General features: G+C 38.8%; 2 protein-coding genes across 2 annotated transcripts in view; both read right to left on the reverse strand.

The window, feature by feature from the left end:
- The window catches only part of LOC124275774 (interferon-induced protein 44-like), a 47,292-nt gene extending 26,323 nt beyond the window's left edge, over positions 1–20,969 (reverse strand). Inside the window, 3 exon segments of the mRNA XM_046711443.1 lie at positions 90–148; positions 1,127–1,554; positions 20,849–20,969. Coding sequence (XP_046567399.1) covers positions 90–148; positions 1,127–1,554; positions 20,849–20,943 — 582 coding nt within the window. The 5' untranslated portion in view covers positions 20,944–20,969.
- On the reverse strand, positions 5,280–14,716 carry LOC124275737 (interferon-induced protein 44-like). The gene is made up of 7 exons (XM_046711383.1): positions 14,604–14,716; positions 12,088–12,613; positions 11,319–11,374; positions 10,552–10,740; positions 9,754–9,900; positions 8,700–8,871; positions 5,280–8,176 (listed from the first exon to the last, which is right to left on the reverse strand). Exons 2-7 carry the CDS (start codon positions 12,608–12,610, stop codon positions 7,896–7,898), a joined length of 1,368 nt encoding a protein of 455 aa, XP_046567339.1. The 5' UTR covers positions 12,611–12,613; positions 14,604–14,716; the 3' UTR covers positions 5,280–7,895.
- Positions 20,970–21,551: the final 582 nt, after the last annotated feature.

Raw genomic sequence — 21,551 nt, forward strand, 5'->3', positions numbered from 1 at the left:
AACTACACCATCAGACCAAAAGCAAAGTTTTACAAATGTCTTCAGCGATATATCAGTTTGTTAGAAAAAACAATCTTCGAAATGCAAACCTTTTGTTTCACCTCAGGTAGTTTCCGCCACGGTGTCTCATCTTGGCGTGCAGCGTGTTCTGAAAATATCCTCATTTATGCATAGTATGTGATATTTTCAGAACATGACATTTGCTAACTGACCCTCGTGTTGAACTTGTGGTAACACTTGGTATGAAGAGGAAATTGTAGTACAACATAAACTGGTTGGTATTGTGAGAGATAATTGTCACCTTGTTTTGACAACATTATAGCTTCTGGACTATTTCACTTTTGTGTAACCTGAAGCTACATATCGTTCAAGCAATCTTGACCCTCACGGCATTGACAGCCTTAAGTGACCAGTTATCAAGACGCCATCGCTTGCTTGCCTCTATCTCTCTTTTAGTTAAAACTCTACGCTTCATGGTAGAGTTATGGTAACAATTGGTACAGACAGACAATTATGTTGATACTGTCAGGCATTGTTTGCCCTTAACCTTGAAAAGCTGCTGGTCCACCTTTGGACCCAGATCCATACAAGTAAAAAGTGGCGGGTCCTCATCAGATCAGATTGTATAGGCCCTATAATTTAGCTAATTCCCAGCAAATCAAAAATGTGACAACTAACAAACTGAGTTAAAGAGTTTAATTTAACTCTAGTGACTGACTTGTTTTCAGTTACAACAAAATCAACATCCATGTCGAGATCCAAGTCTTCCTCGAACATGATAGTCGTTTCCCTTACAAACAACAGCTGCTGATCGAGATAAACACTAGAAATTACTGAATGATATATTCCGACCGACGTCGCTCCTGTCAGGAAGTAAATTAATACCATTCAGGCTTGACAACATGTTAACTTTTATGAATTATAGCTTCTGGAGTATTTCACTTCAGTTCAACCTGGAGTCACATATTGTGAGAGAGAGGTAATGGACATACTCAAATAGACAGAAAAAAACAAAAATGAGTGAAGTCTATCAGTACGCTCCAATAGGATATCACTGGTATCAACGTTCAGGGCAAACGGAATGTAAGGAGTGACTTGTTCAATAAAGTTTATAGGAGATTGTCACCTGTAACTTGACATACTTCCACATCAGTAAACTGTAAATTGTCTCCTGTGAAGGTGGATGTACTGCCTCCTAACATGTTGTAAGAGTTTGGACTTGTGTATCCATTGCCTTGGAAATAATTGTTCTGTTTATTAATAGTTGAACTGAAAGGGAACAAATCATGTCTTCCTCCAAAGGTTGATCCACAGTCAGGGTTATGATAAACGGTATGTTGCACATTTTCCGTCTTTACGGGATACTTTTGCGGTTGAAAACTATTCGCAGCCTGAAGCCTGAACAGGAAGGCCTGGTGGTCTGATCTGTAGGTTCCATCACTTGACCAGCTGACCGATGTATAGCCACCGAACACATACCCAGCAGTGTTGTAGAAGACAGAGACGGCTGCTCCCTTGTTGTCGCACTTCTGATGGAAGGTCGGGCCGCTACATCCGTCTCGGGTTGCCTGGTACAACAGATTGAAGTCCTTCCTCCCTCCCATCCAGGTACATAACTGATCATTGTAAGTCTTGGTTAGTTTACTCATGACCACAGTATCTCCTCAAAAACTCTGTAGAATATACCGATTTATTCATAATTAGTAGGTGTTCATGCATATGCATTACATTATACAGTTGTCATATTTGTAAGTGGTACATATAACATCACACCATGTTTTCTACTTAATCAAAATACGACACTGTATTACTTTCAGCTATTACAGATTTTCGTTTCAAATGGCCCTGCCATATCTCAATCAGCTAGAAGAAAGTGTCATTTCCAAATGAAATATACATCAGTTCTGGCGATACAGGCAATGATATGGAGAACTGTTCTGTTCACAGATGAGAGTCGGCACTGCGTATCAATTGCAGATGGCAGAACAATAATATGGCGACGACTTGGCCAGCGTTACTCAGACCAATGTGTTATGGAAATTAGAGACTCATAGGGAGGTGCAAGCATCATGTTATGGGGTGGAATATACCTGAACCAGAGAATTGGTCCTGTGGTGTTCCAGAACCTTGGTCCAGGGAGGGGAGGCGCATCACAGCGGTGCGCTACATCGACCAAGCTCTCAGACCTCAATTCATACCACATTTCGCACGTCACCGGAACAACATTTTCCAGCATGATAACGCCCGGGCCAATACTGCCAGACTTCCCACAGCGGAACAGTGTCAGCATTATGCAGTGGCCAGCCCTTAGTCCTGATTTAAACCCAGTTGAACAGCATTGGGATGAAATTCACAGAAGACTGAATAATGTCATACCAAGGCCGAACACAGCCGGTTTGTTGCGCCAGGCCTCTCTCAGTGTGTGGTTCAAGGTGCCATGGCCTTCATCAATCGATTGGTGCACTCCATGCATAGACGCTGTGCTGCAGATATTGCCGCTCGTAGTGTGTCTCACTAGATACTGAAGTCAAGAGTCTGAATGGACTGCAAACGTTCACGTAATGTCTTGGAATTGTGCTGAGTTATTTATTGTTGTGTCAAGGTATTGTACACACAAAAAATTTGGGATCCGCTTATGTCCATTTCTGTAATGATTTGATTACAGTGCCTATTTAATTTTGAATTCGTAGTGACTTTTTTTTTTGCTGCTGAGTATAGTAATGGATAATATCGAAGTAAAGGTATGTTTTGGGCATAATGCCATTGGTAGATAGGTTTAGTCCAAATTTTCACAGAGTTCGGAAAAAGCCAGACAGAGCTTTCATCAGAAAAGAAAACATTATCCCAATCTTGATTTTCGTGCGCCCTACACCAGATTAAACGTCTTTCTTTTTGTCATCAATGGTGAGGGACATCCGCGATTTTTCACCAAGTTAAGTTTTTTTAATTCTTGGCTAAGGGTTTTATTACATACCTGAGGACTTCCTTTAGTAATAATCTCATTTCTGATATTCAAAGCTTTTCAATTTTCCCCTACTCACAATCTGACCAAGTCGCCGGCGATCCGTAGTACTGAACTTCCTTGGCATCCCTGCCCCTGTCTTGTGCTCAATCCCAACTCCTGATAGAATATTCTATGACAGAGGAATGTCATGTCTACCAGCTAACTGTATTGCATTAATCACACTCATTTAAAATCATCTAGATCCAGCCCTCTAGTCGCGTCTGCTGTCAAATCTGCCATATGCATGTCAACAAAGGAAGCTGTCTGCTACACCAGGGGAGATAACTATTGATGTAGTAAGGTTCATTCTTCAGCCTACAAGAGTTGCCTCCCATACTGAGTACCTTACTACAATCATAATGTAACACCTATTGTGATACTCTATTATCAGTTTTAGGAAACAAAGATTTTCTCAATAATTTCTGGGAAAACTGTAGGTGAAAACGGACAGTCACACAAGTGAACTAAATTGTTATGTACTAAGAATAAATATATTTATACTTTTTAAAAACCTGTCAGCTCAGGACAGTGTAACAACTAGATTATCACAAATTAATTAAAACTACAGTAGTTTGAGGTTATTGTAAAATGCTCTAAACCATTTCAAAACAACACAATATAAAATCTGGTATGGATCGATATCGCCAGCAACTGAAAGTAGATCACCATGCTAGGGACCATGGGGACTTATATTACTTTTGCTACGTGCATGGAACCTAGCTGGATTTACATCATCCCTTCGGCTGTTGGCGAATTTTGAGCAATTTAGCCATAAATTAAAACTACAAACATTCTACGATTAAAATTCTGAATTGGTGTGGTCTTAATTAAGTGCCCTCTTCGGAGGATAATTATTTTACGCTACTTCAACCCTAAATTGTTATGACTGTAAGTTTACATGAAACATTGTAGCCTCTGGGTATTGGGTACCGAGACCTTTAAGAGCCGACATGATCCTACAGAGTATCACCTATAAGTAAATTTCTTACAGATAGCGGCGCCTGATTACGCTCGAAGCGTCAGCTGAAATGGAAAAACACGTTTGCAATGCAAGATTAGTTAACGAATTGGTATCAGAGAGCCGCGATGCAGGGTCGTGCCTTGACTGTACTTCAACTTATTTGGGTATTGGGTACTTTAATTGATCTGTCAACTCTCACGCATCCTGCGGGAAACTCACGCATTTTACCCCGAAAGTCACGCACTCACGCATTACCTCTCTAAACTCACGCATTATTGAAATTCTTATAAACTAGATACAATTCACACAAAAATCATCATTTTAACCCAAAAAACTAATTTTGGCGTTGGGGCTTCTCACTCATTGGAACTCGAGATCAGGGGTTGACAGCTATTTACCAAGCACATATTATCAGCGTTATGAACTCGGCTTCCGCTTATATTTGACACAAACTAGTTGACATGTCAAGGATGTATTGCAACACCAACGTATATCGTCAGTTAAATCAAGTATGTACCTTTGAATCACACAACGTTTGGACTCCTCCGGAACCACGTGTGTACAGCGATAGTTTCGCCTACTTGTAAACTAGGTCATGGAGTTATGTCCCTTTATGTAAAACAATCCAGGAAATAACACAACATTTTACAACGGTACAACCTGAACCAGTTATTATCATTCGAGGGATGCTTAAGTTGTTGATATCACAGATTTGTCTGTTTGGACCATGGGTTAGAGAGCACAGGAGCGCTTTATTACTATTATTAAGTAGGGAAATGATGGACATGAACAATACACACTTATCAGTAATACATAGGGGCAGCCACAGGTTCCATGACTACAGTTACCCACAGTAAAAGCATACAGTAAAGTTACTATTAATGTTAATATTAATATTTAGTTATTTGCATGGAATTAATCTTGATACTGGCATAAAGCTGTTAGTATATAGTGTATATGGTGTAGTTACTATTCAGTATCGAATGTAGCTATGAATTAATATGACTAGTTAGTATTGGTATTACTATTAGAATCTAGTTATTAGTATTTGGTTGTGGAATAGGTTTTGTGGAATGGGTTTTAGGATTTTGATTTTAATTTGAGGTTCTGTCCCTACCCTACCAGGCCTATTGCTTCACCCAACCCCTGACCATCCAGGTTAGAATTGATCTTCGGTATCTCATGCTTGTCCTTAAAGGCGACTAACGGGATCGGGCGGTCAGGCTCGCTGACTTGGTTGACACATGTCATCGTATCCCAGATGTGTAGATCGATGCTCATGTTGTTGATCACTGGATTGTCTGGTACAGTATTTACAGACTGCTGGAATATTGTTGATTGTGGCGTAAAACTAAACCCACTCGCTCACTGACCATATATGGAAAATGCCGAAGCTTAATGGTCTATTCAAAATCATATCACTCTAAGGGTCATAGATATACGGCAGGTAAAAGCCAAACGAAAAAACGCCACTTTCGAATAAAAGTGTCCATCCAAAACATCTTATCAGTTATGCTCAGCATCTCTATATTTGTGTTAGATTGAAAACAATGTCATGTTTAGCTAATTTGTCGGAACACGTTCCAATTTAAATCATACACATCCGTTTTGCACCAAAAATTCGACAGTCATAGTCGAACCACAGGTAGAGATGTCTGAACTTTATGAGTACAAGTACGTATACTGTAGTCCCCTCTGGAGCCAAACATCAATACCCATTCCAACCATATTTCATAGCAAACCACAAACAAACCAATATCATTATTAAAGCATAAAAATGAAACGGAATGATAATGAGGTATCATTCTGCCAAAAAGTTCATTCCCCTCATGCGTGTCTTGCAACCAATTGATCGGTTGCTCAGTTCGATGGATCAACGATTCCACGAAATATAAACAATTCTTCAAATCTGCCAGTAGAGGAGAGGATAGTGAGTGAGTTTAGTTTTACGCCGCACTCAGCAATATTCCAGCTATAAGGCGGTGGTTTGTAAATAATTGAGTCTGGACCAGACAATCCAGTCATCAACAGCATGATCACCGATCTGCGCAATTGGGAACTGATGACATGTGTCAGCCAAGTTAGCGAGCCTGACCACCCGATCGCGAGAAGAGAGGTGAATTTCTCCTGAATATCCTGTGTGTAACAGGTTGGCAACTGTCGTACATTAGTTTATGATACATTTCGTGGATTCTCCATTTTCATCTGATCATTGCATATTTACCACCCATCATCGTTAGCAAACTTCTCATCGTTATTGGAAGTATGTCTATGAACTCAGTGTGTTCCTCCCACATCCCCCTCCCTAGCCTCTTACCCCCATCCTTCCCGATCGTAGAGACAGACAGGCAGACAGACAGATTTTTTTATTCACCTCTCACCAATTAATATAAAATACAAACATAGAAGTTACTTAAAAGTACAGCAAGCCACACAAAAAATGGGTTATGATAGACAATATAGAACGAAATGACATAAGACACATTTAAAATGTAAAATATAAAAGGGAAATATACCATAAAGATGCATACATAGAATGTCACCAAACGATAAAATAGTTAGCTAGGATATAAGAAATATTGGGGTAGACCTTATGAGATGAGGAAGGTAAAAAAACAGAGTTCTTCTTTCACAATCTTTTTCGTTTACGTTCAGTGTTCAATATGATGAATAACGAACTTTACCGTTATAGAAGTGTGGTGTGATACATAAGATAATTAAATATACATACATTGTAAAGGTATTTGTTAAAAATGAATTGACTGTATAAAAGGAATAAAAACACATTTAAATTATAAAATATAAAAAGAGAAAGATGCATACATAGGATGTTTTCAAACGAAAAAATAGTTAGCTTGGATATGACAAATATTGGAGTAACCTTATAAGATACGGAAAGTAAATAAAGGGAGTTGCAGCTTGTCTTCTTTCACAATGTTTTTCGGTCACGTTCAGTGTTCAATATGATGAATAACGAACTTTACTATCAGTGAATGCGTCCACAGTTTACATCATATTAGTAATGTTTTAGCTATGTATATAGATGGAAATGTTTCAAATATTTGCAAACAGTGTTTCTGCCAAAGGAACGTATAAGTGCTCGAGACACATGTATGGATATAAAATGTGTTTATAGACGCAAAAACACGCTTGTCCACAACGCACACAGATCATGTACAAGCATGTCAAACCAATCGCTGAATGTGTCCGTCAACGGAAGAGATTCAGACTTGACAAATAAAACGCTTCTTTTTTTCACTCTATGGGGTTCGCTTGAAATAATGTCCGGCCGGTAGAGGGCGCAAGAGTCGATTTAATGCAAAGTTGCATTTATTCATTCGAACGTTTTAATTTAACACTGTAATCTAAATACGTAATTTGTTTTGGAATATACTATATACTAGCTTTCTCGGGGGCTGATAGTTAGTATTACTGAGAGAAATGGATTATATATTTTTAGAAAAGTGTGGTGTGAAATATAGTGCCTTTAAAATGTGTTCTCAACTGTTATACTGAATAAAGTTACTTCTCTGTTATCGTTTTGACTTGACCTGATACGATGCCGTTTAACATTTTTAACTATAGATATATATTGGGGAGAGGAACGATTTATCATTTATGATTAGGTTTGACGATTATTGTCTTCCATAAGCGTGTTTTATATGATTCTAAGCATGTCAAAATTATTGAAATCAACAATTTATGCATATGTTTATCAAAGATTACAATTTGAATGTTGTAGTAAATGAGTAATGTGTAAATGCAAAAGGTATAATATCTCATATTTTCTTAACAGTCTGATCGGAAAACGCCTACCACCTTTCAAACAGGCTATTTTGAAACCATGAACAAAATGAGGAACCCAAAACATATACAACGAAAAGGTACAGAACATCTGCGTTGATCATTGGCATCAGTATGGTTCCCTTTCTAATCTTCCTCCTCATCCAGGAAGTTGTAGAGATAGTCATCGGCGAATCTTAGCATCTGACGGAGGCTGATCAGAGCAGGAACATCCACGTTATCCACCAGCTCCATTTCCTTCTCGTAGTTCTTCACGGGCAGAACGTGGGCACGGGGCAGACCAATGAGTTGGGACACTTGTTCCACCAGTTCACTGACTGCAGAGCTGTAGAACAGGGTCCCCGGATCCTCTTCAACATGTGGACAGGCCTTATCCACCTTGGTCAAGATGGCCACTTGTGGTATACCTGTATAGAATAAAATTAGAACGGAAGTGAATTCTACCTTCCTGTTGAGTTATAGTGAAATCTAGTCTAAAGAAATTAAAACAAGATTTGATTGGGCGAGGAAAAGTTAAACGCCAACTAGCTTTTGCGCAGTCTAAACAAAATCTATAAAATAAAATGCGACCGGATACCTCATAGAGACACAATGTGGCAGTCGGGTTATGGAAAGAATTCAAAGAAAGAGGCGAGTGGTTTAGAACACTAGGCATTACGGGTTAGGCTACTAGTTAGATTCAGGTCGTTGAATTTTCACGTGAAACCACTGCAACTTTAATACACTGTACAATACAACTGTAAAAACTGGACTTCACAATTGAAGTGTAACTCCTTCCTGGGTTGCTGTAGACCCGGATCTTCACGGGTTTGTTACTCTTGGCAAAGGGTAGTAGGTTTCTCAAGCTAGCTTCAAAACAAATTCGAATTTCATTGGCTGAATATGTTATTAATTTGGATTGTGCGCTCTAAAATGTTTGAGTTTGTGTACCTCTCTGGTTTGCTTTCTGCTGTACTGCTTTCATATTCTGCAGAATTTTGTCCGAGAAAACGTCCACGGAACAGCCATCCATGACGAATGCCACACAGTGTATCTTGTCTTGTGTTACAGGGGCCGTATTGTAACCTGGGGTGTCAAGCGAAATTGACACAGCTGGGTTAAACTGGGAACAAAAAAGGTAGGTTTGAAACAAACATATTCTGCGTGCATACTGTTAAACACCACAATATGCAATATTCCAGACTCTGTGAGTATGGTTTTAAGCCACTTTTAGCAATATTCCAGTAATATCGCGGATGGTGACACCAGAAGTGGGCTTCACACATTGAAACATGTGGGGACTCGAATCAATGTCTTCGGCGTTATGAGCGGACACTTTACCTGTAAGGTTACCCCAGTATTACAGAGACATCATAGACTGTAAATAATAGACTACGGACCGAACAACGCAATAAAGAGCACCGGGATACGGTGTTGTGTGAACAGCCATGTCACAAAGCCTCCAAACAAGCACCGACTCACAGGGAGCCTTCTGGGATTCGAAATCATTAGTGACCAACTCGTGTTATTCCGGGACAAGCCGAATACCTGTTACGGAAAGGGGCGAGTGGTGACAAATGATTCGAAAAAAACATGGGAGTACACATTTATTGATCCAAGACAGTACTAATATAAAATACATTCTGTGACATCTAGATATCATGCGCTCATAAAAGGATCTGTTGTATGTTTTTGAAAACATTAATGTCGTTTATGGACCTTCATGAAATACCAATACCTGAAGCGGACAATGTTCCAGAACTTTCTTTAGGTCCAATCAACATGGATCTCAGATCATACTAAACGTTATGAGTAATTATTGTGAATAAGGATTTAGGGCAGAAGATAAATGGTGGATTAAATCAACTTAAACGAGTTACGTTGCACATATTTGGACGAACATGGAACATACATTCACCCGGAAGGCATTTGACCCGACATGTCACTAATGATCATTTTGGGTTTTGCATTGATGATATGAGATCTAAATAGCACCATGAAGTACCATATATTTGTCAGGAAGGTGGCCATCCAATATGGCTACCATGTCAGTCGCGTCCAGGCCTTGCTCTTCCTCTAGGCCTCGTGTGTCACACAGTCGGAACTTAAGTGGTTTACCCGTCTCGGAGGACCGGACTTTGTACTTCCGATACTAGGAGAAAAATACATGTCAGTTTCCTGCCTTTGGTATCATTACGCTAGGGTTCATGTGTTTAACACAAACATGGATTCATTGATATGCTAACATAACTTGATTAAAAACGTTGTGACTGTTATACTCACACATCTGAAATGAATAAATAAAAAGTATATAAGTCTAGCAATGTGTTTAGAGTAAAATTTATATACATAAATCTTGCAGCGTATTCTCAGATATCTATGAATCATCAATAAAATATGTCAACAACAATTTTTAAAAAAACACATGCTTTAAATTGTACATAGCATCTAACAGATTTCTACGAGTAAGCCTTCACTATTTCAGGTTTGTCGATAGAATGAACTATTATCATGGTGGCTCTGATTAATAAGTGAAGACAAAAATTGTCTAGCGATGTTGTAAAAGTTGAATAATATACGGAACACATTTTAAGCATTTGTCACTTACGGAGAATTTCGTTTTAGGGGTTAGAGTGATTTCAGAATATGCATAGACTATTCATGCCAGCAAAACTATTACTCCATAATTATCGCCTAGTTCCTCAAGGGTGGAAACTTGACTTTCTTAGTTACCTCCCTTACCTCGTGAAGATGCATGATCAAAACGGAAACTTTCACACACAAATATTATAAATCGACTCACATTCGTCGTAAGACTGTGTTCGGCACTTCCGCTACAGGCTTGACTAGTCACGTGACCTCTGAAGATTGAGTTCATGGTGTTGAAGTAGCTGGACTTACCGGCTCCTACCGCCCCCACCAGTAGAATGTTGACTCGTCCTACCTTCACCCCATCGATGGGTGAATATGTTTCGATCTCGGATTTCAGAACCTGAAGCACCAACACTGATGTCAGTAGCTGCATGCAAGTTACTAAAATAAAATATCCACATGACAGGTTTTAGATTCGCTTGATTCACTAGCTGTTCCAGGAAATGGATTCGTTTCCTGAAATAAACAGAGCTGGAGTGGGACTGGAGTCTTGGTAGAGGTAAAGTATTTTAAGTCACCAAAAAGGTACTAAGTTCGGGAGATACGCCAACCAATGTATGAATGGGAGGTGGATAATTTGTGGAAGTAGGAGTCTGTTTCAAGGTACCCACCAGAATATGAAGGCTGGTGCCCCAACCAAAGAACCATTTAATCAAAAACCTGCCTTGTTTTGAATCTTGTCGAAGAGCTCATACACTACCGCCTGTCGTTTCTGGACATAGACAGAAAGGCTATCTTAACGCTAACGGTGTTCTGTAGTGTCCGCTTAGTAAGTGAATATTCCAGGACAATTTGGTGTGACATTATTTGTGTAATCGAAATCTATTCTGAAATAGTTTCCTCAAAGGGAGCTAATCATTAATGTCAGAAATTGAGTTGACATATAAATATGTTCAGACGTGGAAAACTGCTGTCTACCTTTGATTTAGATTCTGTCAGTTGTCTCCATGGGTCGTCGTTGAGAATGCTTCCATCTGCAAAAGTTATGGCGCATGTTTCAAGCATCTTATAAATAAAAAACAACAACATATCAATTACAATAAATGTGTTTGCTGCTTCACCCCCGCAATATCCCAGGTATATGATGGCAGGAAGGGCCCAATCAAGTCTGAACCACAAAATTCAGTTACTGAATTAGATTCTGTCAGTTGTCTCCATGGGTCGTCGTTGATAATGCTTCCATCTGCAAAAGTTAGGGTGCATGTTTCTGTCATGATATTAATAAGAATCATGGCAATTACAATACACGTGTTTGTTGTTCCAGGTATATGATGCATGACAGGAAGGGCCTAATCAAGTCTGTACCGCGAAATCCAGTTACTATTGTGGGTAATGATCAACAACGCCAGGGTCTAATGACACACAATCAACCAATTCACAATTCTGACCATGTGGTCACTCGTATAAAGTATTATGACAATAACTCTGTTGTTTAACGCTGCACTCAGCCATGTTAAAGCTATATGACGGCGGTCTGCAAAATAATCGAGTCTGAACCAGACAATCAGCTGAGGAATAACATGAACATCGACCTACGCAACTGACATACAATGGCATGCATCAACAAAGTCTGCGAAACTGATCACCCGAACCCGTTAGCAGTCATGGGTTGCTGAAAACATATTCTAACCCCGATCGTCATTGGTCGACAATAACTCCTGACATTCAAACTGTCTGTCAAACCCACCTTTCACACTGTAGACTTCCACATCGTAGCAGTTGAGACTGGAACAGGCCAGTGATGCGGCATTGTCTCCCGCCATGGCGTAGCTGTTCCCAGGAGCCAAAGAACCATTGAGTGGGAAGGATGCACCGCTCAAGGCCACAGTCGCATTGAAACTGTAAATGTCATGACCAGTCCCAAAAGTAGGGCCATAGCTAGCATTTCCGTAAATTGCATTGGTGCCGTTTGTTGCTGGGTATTGTTTAGGGCTGCTGGAACCTTTGAAGTACAAACGGAACAGGAATGCTGTCGGGTCGACCTTGTAGGCACCAGCAGAGTCCCAGCTGACCGAGGTGTAGCCACCAAACACGCAGTCCGACGTGTTATAGAAGACTGTGACTGTAGGCCCCTTGTTGTCACACTTCTGGTGGAAGGCGGTGTTGGAACAACCATCTCGGGTGGCCTTGTACAGCAGTTCAAAGTCCTTCCTTGCGTTTAACCATCTGTTCAGTTGTTTCTGATCCTTCTTCGTCAAAGTTCGTTCCATGATCTGATGTTGTAAAACACTAATTAACCACGCGTTATTGTATTCTGTGTTGGAAATAAGCGCCTGTCCGTAGGCCCGTGGCAAATAGATTTCGTCTACGGACAGTGCTTTCAACGGAATGGGGTTATGGGAATATGAGGTCACAAATAAGGACCTGCAGCAAAAGTCCACGGTACCTGATGGCAGCATGTTCTCTTACATTGCAAACACATCTTGTATATGTTATTATCACAGACACTTTTACACGTTGTTGGTTTTATGGAGATTAAATGTCCAGAAATATCGAAATATTCTCTCTGTTGTTGTGTGCTGAAAGTCAGTCCCGTCCATCATTTGTAGTCGGTCTCACCCAGAAATGATACAAATGCAGCTGTTTTATGCTATAATTTCTACATATTATCTGTCAACCTCACGCAAATTGGTTTTGCTATGTTCCAGCCCCATGATGCCCATTTTGGTTGGCTGTTTATCTTGATACCCCCCACAAACACAAAATCTGCAATTAATGCATCACAAACTTCAGGACACAAAATATGTAAGAAACATTTAGTGTGTTTGAGATAGGCAGGGGTCCTGTAGAATCAAACGTAGATATTAAAGTCCATAAAAATGCAATTTGAAACTACAATCGCTTGTTAAAGTGACTCCCCCATGATGTTTACTGAAAGAGCTTGTTATGGAGACACTACCCAACCCCTTTCAGATGACGTAATCATAAGGACATAATTTATTCTAATGTTTTCACTTATTCATACAAGGGTTCAAACTAAAAACTGAATGGTCACACAAGTGTCAGCACTCAATATATTGTAAACAGTACCAGCTTAAATATCTGGACACATTGTTTATTAAAATGGCTGGGGTCAAGCAATCCAAATCTTTGACTGTTGATTATGGCGGGAAGTCCAATACAATACTGAACATATTTTATACGATATTATCTGAGGACATACCGTTATCCAAGAGGCACCAAATGACAGATCGTTTTTCATTTCTGCAATATTTTCAGAAATATTATACCCCAATGTGTTGTGATGACTAACATAACTCTTTAACCACATTACCCACATATGTGAAATGTTGGATATGGCTTTCCTCATGATTCCTTCTAAATAAAATGGAACCTTTTCAAACAGTGGACATCGAGAATATAGTTAGGCCGACTACTTTCTGACCGACCCTAGTAAACAGAAAAGCAGAGCCAAGAAATGATTTTACCTCTGATATCTGACATGCTTTCGTCGATATGAGTTTGTGACGTGGTGTAACACTGCCACAGAAACATATTTGACCACTAACAGACAATGTATTGTATAGAACTAGTTGGTGTGTGTAGTGTAGAACACATTACAGAATACATTACAGTTAGAATACATTACAGTTCTTTTACAATAAATGTTGAGATGTGGTTACATTAAAGAGTACATTATTACTTAAAATACTAGTACATTCATTGTCAAGGGGAACACGGTTGTGTTAAACATACCGCATTATTCTATTAATTACGCTCGCTTGTTTGTCAGATATCGTTGCAGATATCATTCAACATGACCTAAATAACATTTAAAATGAGTGGATCACCTGAACTGAAATGTGGTATTTGCTTTGCCACTTTAACAACTCGCCATGTCGCCGTGGGATAATCCTATACGTCAGCATGATTCGTATGTTTTTTTCAAAGAGGACGATTTCGAATGCATTCTGCTCCCTTCTTGCGTCAACCCGAGATAATTTACTGACACCTCGACAAAGAAACAACAACAACAACAAATAGGCAATGGGGCGGAAATTCTTACTTCCGGTCAACGCGTGCAGTTTAAGCGGATCACTACTGACGACTCTTATCAGTGATGAAAAACTGTTCATGAACGGTCCCGTCTCGGGTTGATAACAGGGTTTGATAGCGAAAGTAGAACTTTGAACACATTGTAGCATGGTTGGGCGCCCCAAGTACAAATCTTGGTAGATATCCAAATAACAGAAATGGTTTTACTGTTACAATAGTTCCACAGTCTTGTTCACTCACTCCGACACATCCACTAAATCTCACACTGACTACCTGTCTGACTGATCCTCTCGTACTTACCTCACTGTGCAGAGTTGTCGAGACTTTCCTGTCACGTGATTTCCAGGAAAGCGAAGCCTGAGGTAAAGGGAAGTAACTATAACATTTTGTAGGGCTTGTTTGACTTATTTCCGCCACAAACAGATTCTATTGATGTTATCCAAACATCTGAGGCATGCAATTTGAAAATAACATATAGAATTGCAGTTCGTCTAATGAACCACAGATTATAACACCTTAAAATTTATGACACTCCCATTCTTCAGATCAAGAAGATTTTTCACTCACATTCTATTGAAAAACACATACATACGTACGTACATACATGCATGCATGCATGCATACGTACGTACGTACGTACATACATACATACATACATACATACATACATACATACATACATACATACATACATACATACATACATACATACATACATACATACATACATACACACATACATACATACGGACCGCCTCCGTGGTGTAGTGATTAGAGCGTTCGCCCGGAGAGCGGAAGGTCGCGGGTTCGATCCCCGACCGCGTCATACCAAAAGACGTTAATATATGGTACTTGTTGGTCCCTGCCTGGCGCTCGGCATTAATGGGTACAACAAGGAATGGTCAGCTCGGAGTCAGTATAATGTGTCTGAGTGGGGTATTCATGCATCATTGCGGCATGGTATCTCAGTGAGCTAGCACTATAAAACCAGCTTAAGTCTGGGCTAGTACAAGCAGCCGCACATACACATACACACGCATGCACGTCGTCATATGAGCGAAATATTCTCAAGCACGACGTTAAACCCAATTTCACCTCACCTCACCTCACATACATACATACATACATACATACATACATACATACATACATACATACATACATACATACATACATACATACATACATACATACATACATACATACATACATACATACATACATAAACTCACGGGCGAAAGAAACGAAACGTCACCAAAATGATATTTTTTTATCTTTTATCGTACACTAAGTGATTATTCATATCTGTAGTTCACACTTTCATCATTCACAATGAATCTTTAAATCCATTAATTTTCCACATATGATTGTTAAATTTACAAAATCTGAGTTTGTTGTTTTGTGACATGTAAAAAAGCGAGGTGACGTTTCTTTCGCCCGTGAGTTTCATTTGTATAGCGCCATATCCAGCTCAGCTGCTCAAAGGCGCTTTGTTTTTCCCTCCATCACTGGCTGTCAATCTCAACGGCACATCTTATTGTCAATCTCAACTCCCTGGGGATCATACAACTCTTGCAGCAACTAGGCGCACCGAGTTAGTGTGGCATTCCCATCCTTATGAGGTACCCATTCACAGCTGGGTGGACTGGGACACATAGTCACAATACCTTGTCCACGTTTACTGCACGTTGCTGTACCGGCAACTGGGTGTTTGCACGTATTCATGTGGCCACCATCTGATCATATACCAACGGATTCGTGGGCTCTTTTAAGTGCACTAGTGGTTGTGACAACACTGAAACAGTCTGCACACAAAGCTTTTTACAACCGGTCACAGGTGGGCTCGATCCCGTCACCTCGATGTGTACACAAACTAAACATCAAAACAATGATTAATTTCTGTGGCTGTTTCGTCCTAAATGATTGTAAAGATCATTTGAGCTGGATACATCTGTTTCTTTTCTCGCTTTATTCTCTATACCAGGCTATATTTCTCTACATCAGGATCTAGGAACACCTCCAGGTGAGCGTGTCAGAGCTGTCTTATCAGCCAATCAACTTGAAAGCTTCTGATGTACTCCTTACTTACAAGTCAACGAACCACGCGTATATTTTTATACAGTATTTCCTTTATGAACACCATAACATCAATATTTGCTTTGTGCGAATGCTCGTAAAAATTGAAAATTTAATAGAAGAAGATTTGAAGATGATCTTACTAAAAATTTAAGAAACACGTATCGACGTGATGCTAAGAACTTATAACTATCAAGTGATAAATCTGATCCCATAATAGCAACATCTCCGTGACATAAACGAAACATATAAGCTTTGTTTGTTTGTTGTTTAACGCCTCACTCAGCAATATGTGAAAGTCTTGGCCAGGCAATCCAGTGGTTGACATCAAGAGCACTTTTTAATTGTGATACGATGACATGTACCAAGTCTGCAAGCCTGACCCATCCATCCCGTTGGTCACCTTATTATAAATCTCCTGCATCTCCTCGGTTTAAGGCTATAATTGGTCAGTGACACTGCGATACGTGTCACTGACTATAGATTAAGCCGATTTTAGAAATATTCCAGCAATATCACGGCGGGGGACTCCAGAAATCGAACCCGGGTATTTGTCATGACGAGCGAACGCTTAATCATTTTACAACCACCTCGCTTAAATATTATATTATGCGAGGAGACTGTGTCACGGTGAGAACTATTTAATATGCAAAAGTTTGAAAGCTGAGAAGAAATGAACACAGGCGCAAATTTATAAATGCTTATTTACAAATGATATAAAAAATGAATTTTGAATAACTGGAAATAAGGACAATTCTTTTAGGAGGACGAAATCATCGCCCCATATCAGGAATTTAAAAACTAGATTACGTGAACAACAAAAATATAAAGGGGATTAAACTTGGAAGTTTAACATATCTTCTATCACAGTTCGCAGATGATACAGCACTTCCATTAGACGGATCAGAGAAATGCCTCTATGCAGTTTTGAGTACTTTAGAACTATTTGCCCGTTTTTCAGGTTTAAAAGTCAACGTAGATTAACTAAACTAATATGGATAGGCTCCAAAAAGATATCCCGATATAAGATATGTAAAGAATGGAATTTTGACTGGTCACAAACAGACTTCACGCTCTTGGGAATACATTTCGATATTGATCTTGATAATATGGTTGAAATAAACTACAACGAAAAACTAGCTCAGATTGAAAGGCACATGAACATTTGGTCAGCTCGTACCTTAACCCGGTACGGAAGAAATACTGTTCTTAAATCACTTCTACTACCTAAGCTTAACCACCTATTCTCATCTCTACCAAATCCGAAAAAAACGTGTCATTGAAAGACTTTAAAAAAAGTGTTTTAATTTCATATGGAAAAACAAACCTGATAGTGAGTGAGTTTAGTTTTACGCCGCTTTTAGCAATATTCCAGATATATCACGGCGGGGGACACCAGAAATGGGCTTTACATATTGTACCCATGTGGGGAATCGAACTCGGGTCTTCGGCGTGACGAACGACCGCTTTAACCACTACGCTACCCCACCGCCCCACAAACCTGATAAGATTAAAAGAGATGTAATGATGTTAAACCCAGAGCATGGGGGGATACAAACTCCAAATATTAAAAAAATTATATCTTCACAAAAATTAAAATGGATAAATAGAATAAGCGGTCATGACCTCAAATGGACGTTTCTCATCACCAGTCAGTTTAAAATCAGGACACTATTTTTACTGACGGATAGTTACTATATACAAAATGAAATAATTCCCTCTTCAACTAACTCCTTTTGGAAAGACATACCTTTAGAATGGTCGAACTTTATATCCATGTGTAAAAGAGAAATTGTAAATGAAGAAGAGATACAATGCCAATCTTTATGGAATAACGACAATATCAGAATTGATAGTCATCCCTTTCTGTATCTTGAGTGGTACAAAAAAGGTGTCGTTTTTGTAAATGATTTACTACATGAAGAAGGCAGACTGTTCACATATAAAGAATTTTCCAATATGTTTTCAATGAAAACCAATTTCTTAACATATGAATCAGTGAAAAAGGCAATTATAACATATGCTCGAACACTGAATATAAAGCAATTTAAAAAGAAATTAAGCGAACCAATTTATCCCTTTAATTTCTCAAACATTGACACCATAATTGGGAGTAAAAAACTATACGCCTCCCTCTTGAACTCAAAATTTGTTCGGTAGCCAAGTTTTTCAAAATGGGAAAGAGTTCTAAAGGGTGATTTTAATGAAAATGACTGGAATTGTTGAAACATTATTGCAAATAAATGTTCGCGAAGCAAAGACTTGAAATGGTTGCAATATAGAATTATCCACAATATCCCCCCAACATTACAACAACTTTATAAAATTGGATACACATCCTCACCAATATGGCCATTTTGTGAACAAGAAAGAGAAACTATCAATCATATGTTATGAGAATGTGAATTTGTTTTTAAATTATGGAAATAAATAGAATCATGGTTGAACTCAGTATAGTTACAAGTTGAACTCACAAATAAAATCGTTATATTGGGATTAAAAGGATAAAACAATAATCCGATTAATGAAATCATTTCAGTAGTCAAACATTATATCTACAGATGCAGCATAAATGGTTTCAAACCAAAGTTAGAATATTTAAAAAATGAAATTGTCCGTCACCATGATATGTCAAGATATGTTTACCTATCAGCGGGAACTGAGCAATTATTTTTTCAATATTGGTCAACATTACATTTATTACTTGGAAATTAATCCAGCCAATTATACTTTTTCAGCCAACTGTACATTTTCATACATGTATACATATACCATTGTATAATTATGAAACTTATCTATACATGTTTGCCTGTACATGAAATATGGGAAATAAAAATAAATAAATAAATACATCATCAATCAACTGCGAAATAAGCATGGCATACCATGCGCTGTTTAGAAATGTGTACATACCGCGCATTATTGAAACTATAAACCAGCGTTTTTCGGCTTTTATAGGGGTCAATCGTTGGCAATTTCGTGATATTATTGGTATCTCTGACACGGCTAAGGTATACAGTTTTGGCTGCTAAAATTTATTGATTAGCACAGACCTTCGTATGTTTAGGATCGAATCTCCGCCAAACTTCTCACCTTAAAATCGTAAACGGTGAACTCTTTCTAAACAATCACACTGTTCCACCCTATATCGCAAATCAAACTCGTGACCTTCCTATGGTATCTGACCGTGCGAAGGAAGGACACGAGTTTCGTATAATTCGTTTGTAATGAGACCTCGTGTAGTATTCTCTATTTATTACCTACGAGGGCGAACATATCGGGGTTCATATTTTTCATACGATGCCCTAGGGCAAAATATCGCATTTTCATGGTGACGTGACGTCATGAACAAGGCTATGACGTCACGTTTCTTCTGTGACGTTGCGTTCTGCCTGTGTTTGAAAGTAGATTTGGTTTTATTTTCCTCAATTTGACGACGTCGGTAATAAACAGAATATTATATTCGTGCCCATATCATACTATGTTTACGACACTCGTGCTCTCGCTCGGGAAATACCAACATTTAGGCACTCGTGTCGTAAACATAGTATGACATGAGCACTCATATAGAATAGAATAGAATAATACTTTAATGCCTTTTCAGGAATTTGTGTTACATCAGCAGAGCTACTGACACATTAGAGAGATACTAAACATATTTACATAAATTCTTTGATTTAGGTATCTTCACATTTGTTTAAGAGAGATATGGTACTTGGAATAAAGGATGTACGGGCTCTCTTAGTTTTCACAATTGGAACTTTGTAGCGGCGGCCTGAAGGGAGGAGGTTGTATTCCGAATTTAAGTAGTGAGTATGGTCAGATATGATTTTGACAGCTTGATTCGCGATTTGCCGCTCATATATTGATGATAAACATTCAAATCTGACTCCAGCGATTTTACTTGCAGTGTTAACAATTTTGTCTATTTTAGATTTGAGATGAAGTGAGAGACCCGTACCAACAATGGAAGGAAAATGTTAAAATACTCTGAATAAATGCTGCATAAAAAGATGACATCACAGATGGGTTAAAATTAAAAGATCTCAGTTTACGCATTAGATGAAGACGTTGTTGACACTTTTTGTATAGGGCTTCAGTGTCAGAGTTCCAGTTCAGCTTAGAGTCAATGAAGGTTCCCAAATACTTATACTCCGACACTGTCTCAACACATTCATTGTTGATTATCACTGGAAGCATTTCTGTGGGTTTACTCGGAACGTCAATTATCAGTTCCTTTGTTTTTGTGACATTTAAGAGTAAGTGGTTTTCTGCACACCAAGTCGTAAAATGATTAATGTCCTCTTTATACAGTTCTTCAGAATCAGTGTCGTTCAGTTTGCCGACAATTGCTGCATCATCTGCGGCCGCTACACCCGTCTCTGGTTGCCTGGTACAGCAGATTGAAGTCCTTCCTCCCTCCTATCCAGGTACATAACTGATCCTTGTAAGTCTTGGTTAGTTTACTCATGACCACAGTATCTCCTCAATAACTCTAGAGAACATACAGATTTATTAATCATCACATCATTTCACAAGTATTCATGTTGGTGTGCGGTATATATAATATCACATTATGATGTTTTCCACTTGATCAGAAAACGGCATTGTATTCTTTCAGTTATTATAGATTTACGTTTCAAATGGCTGTTTTTGGTAAGAATTTCATGGTCCCCTTATAAAATCTGTATGCCCCTATGATTATATATACGACTTATAGCTTGTTGTGTTGATGTAGTGTAAAACATATCCCACCTCTACCATCCCTGCGCCCCTTTTCAGTACACAAACTCTGTAGAATATACCGATTCATTCATAATTAGTGGGTGTTCATGCGTATACATTACATAATACAGTTGTCATATTTGTAGAAGGTTTTTGTACTTGATCATTCCTCAGTCAGCTGGAAGAAAGTGACATTTCCAAATGAAGTATACATCGCAGACTTATTATTGGTTTTTGTGTGGTTTTCTGAACAGAATAAATACAACTTAATTTGTTTAATATCTATATATTTCCCGTCCTATGCGTTCATATTTCTACCAAGGAGCAAAACATCCAAACGGGCCCAAACAAGAT

This window comes from Haliotis rubra, unplaced genomic scaffold (genome assembly GCF_003918875.1).
Source record: "Haliotis rubra isolate DU_JTF1 unplaced genomic scaffold, ASM391887v1 Scf202, whole genome shotgun sequence".
NCBI lineage: Eukaryota > Metazoa > Mollusca > Gastropoda > Lepetellida > Haliotidae > Haliotis > Haliotis rubra.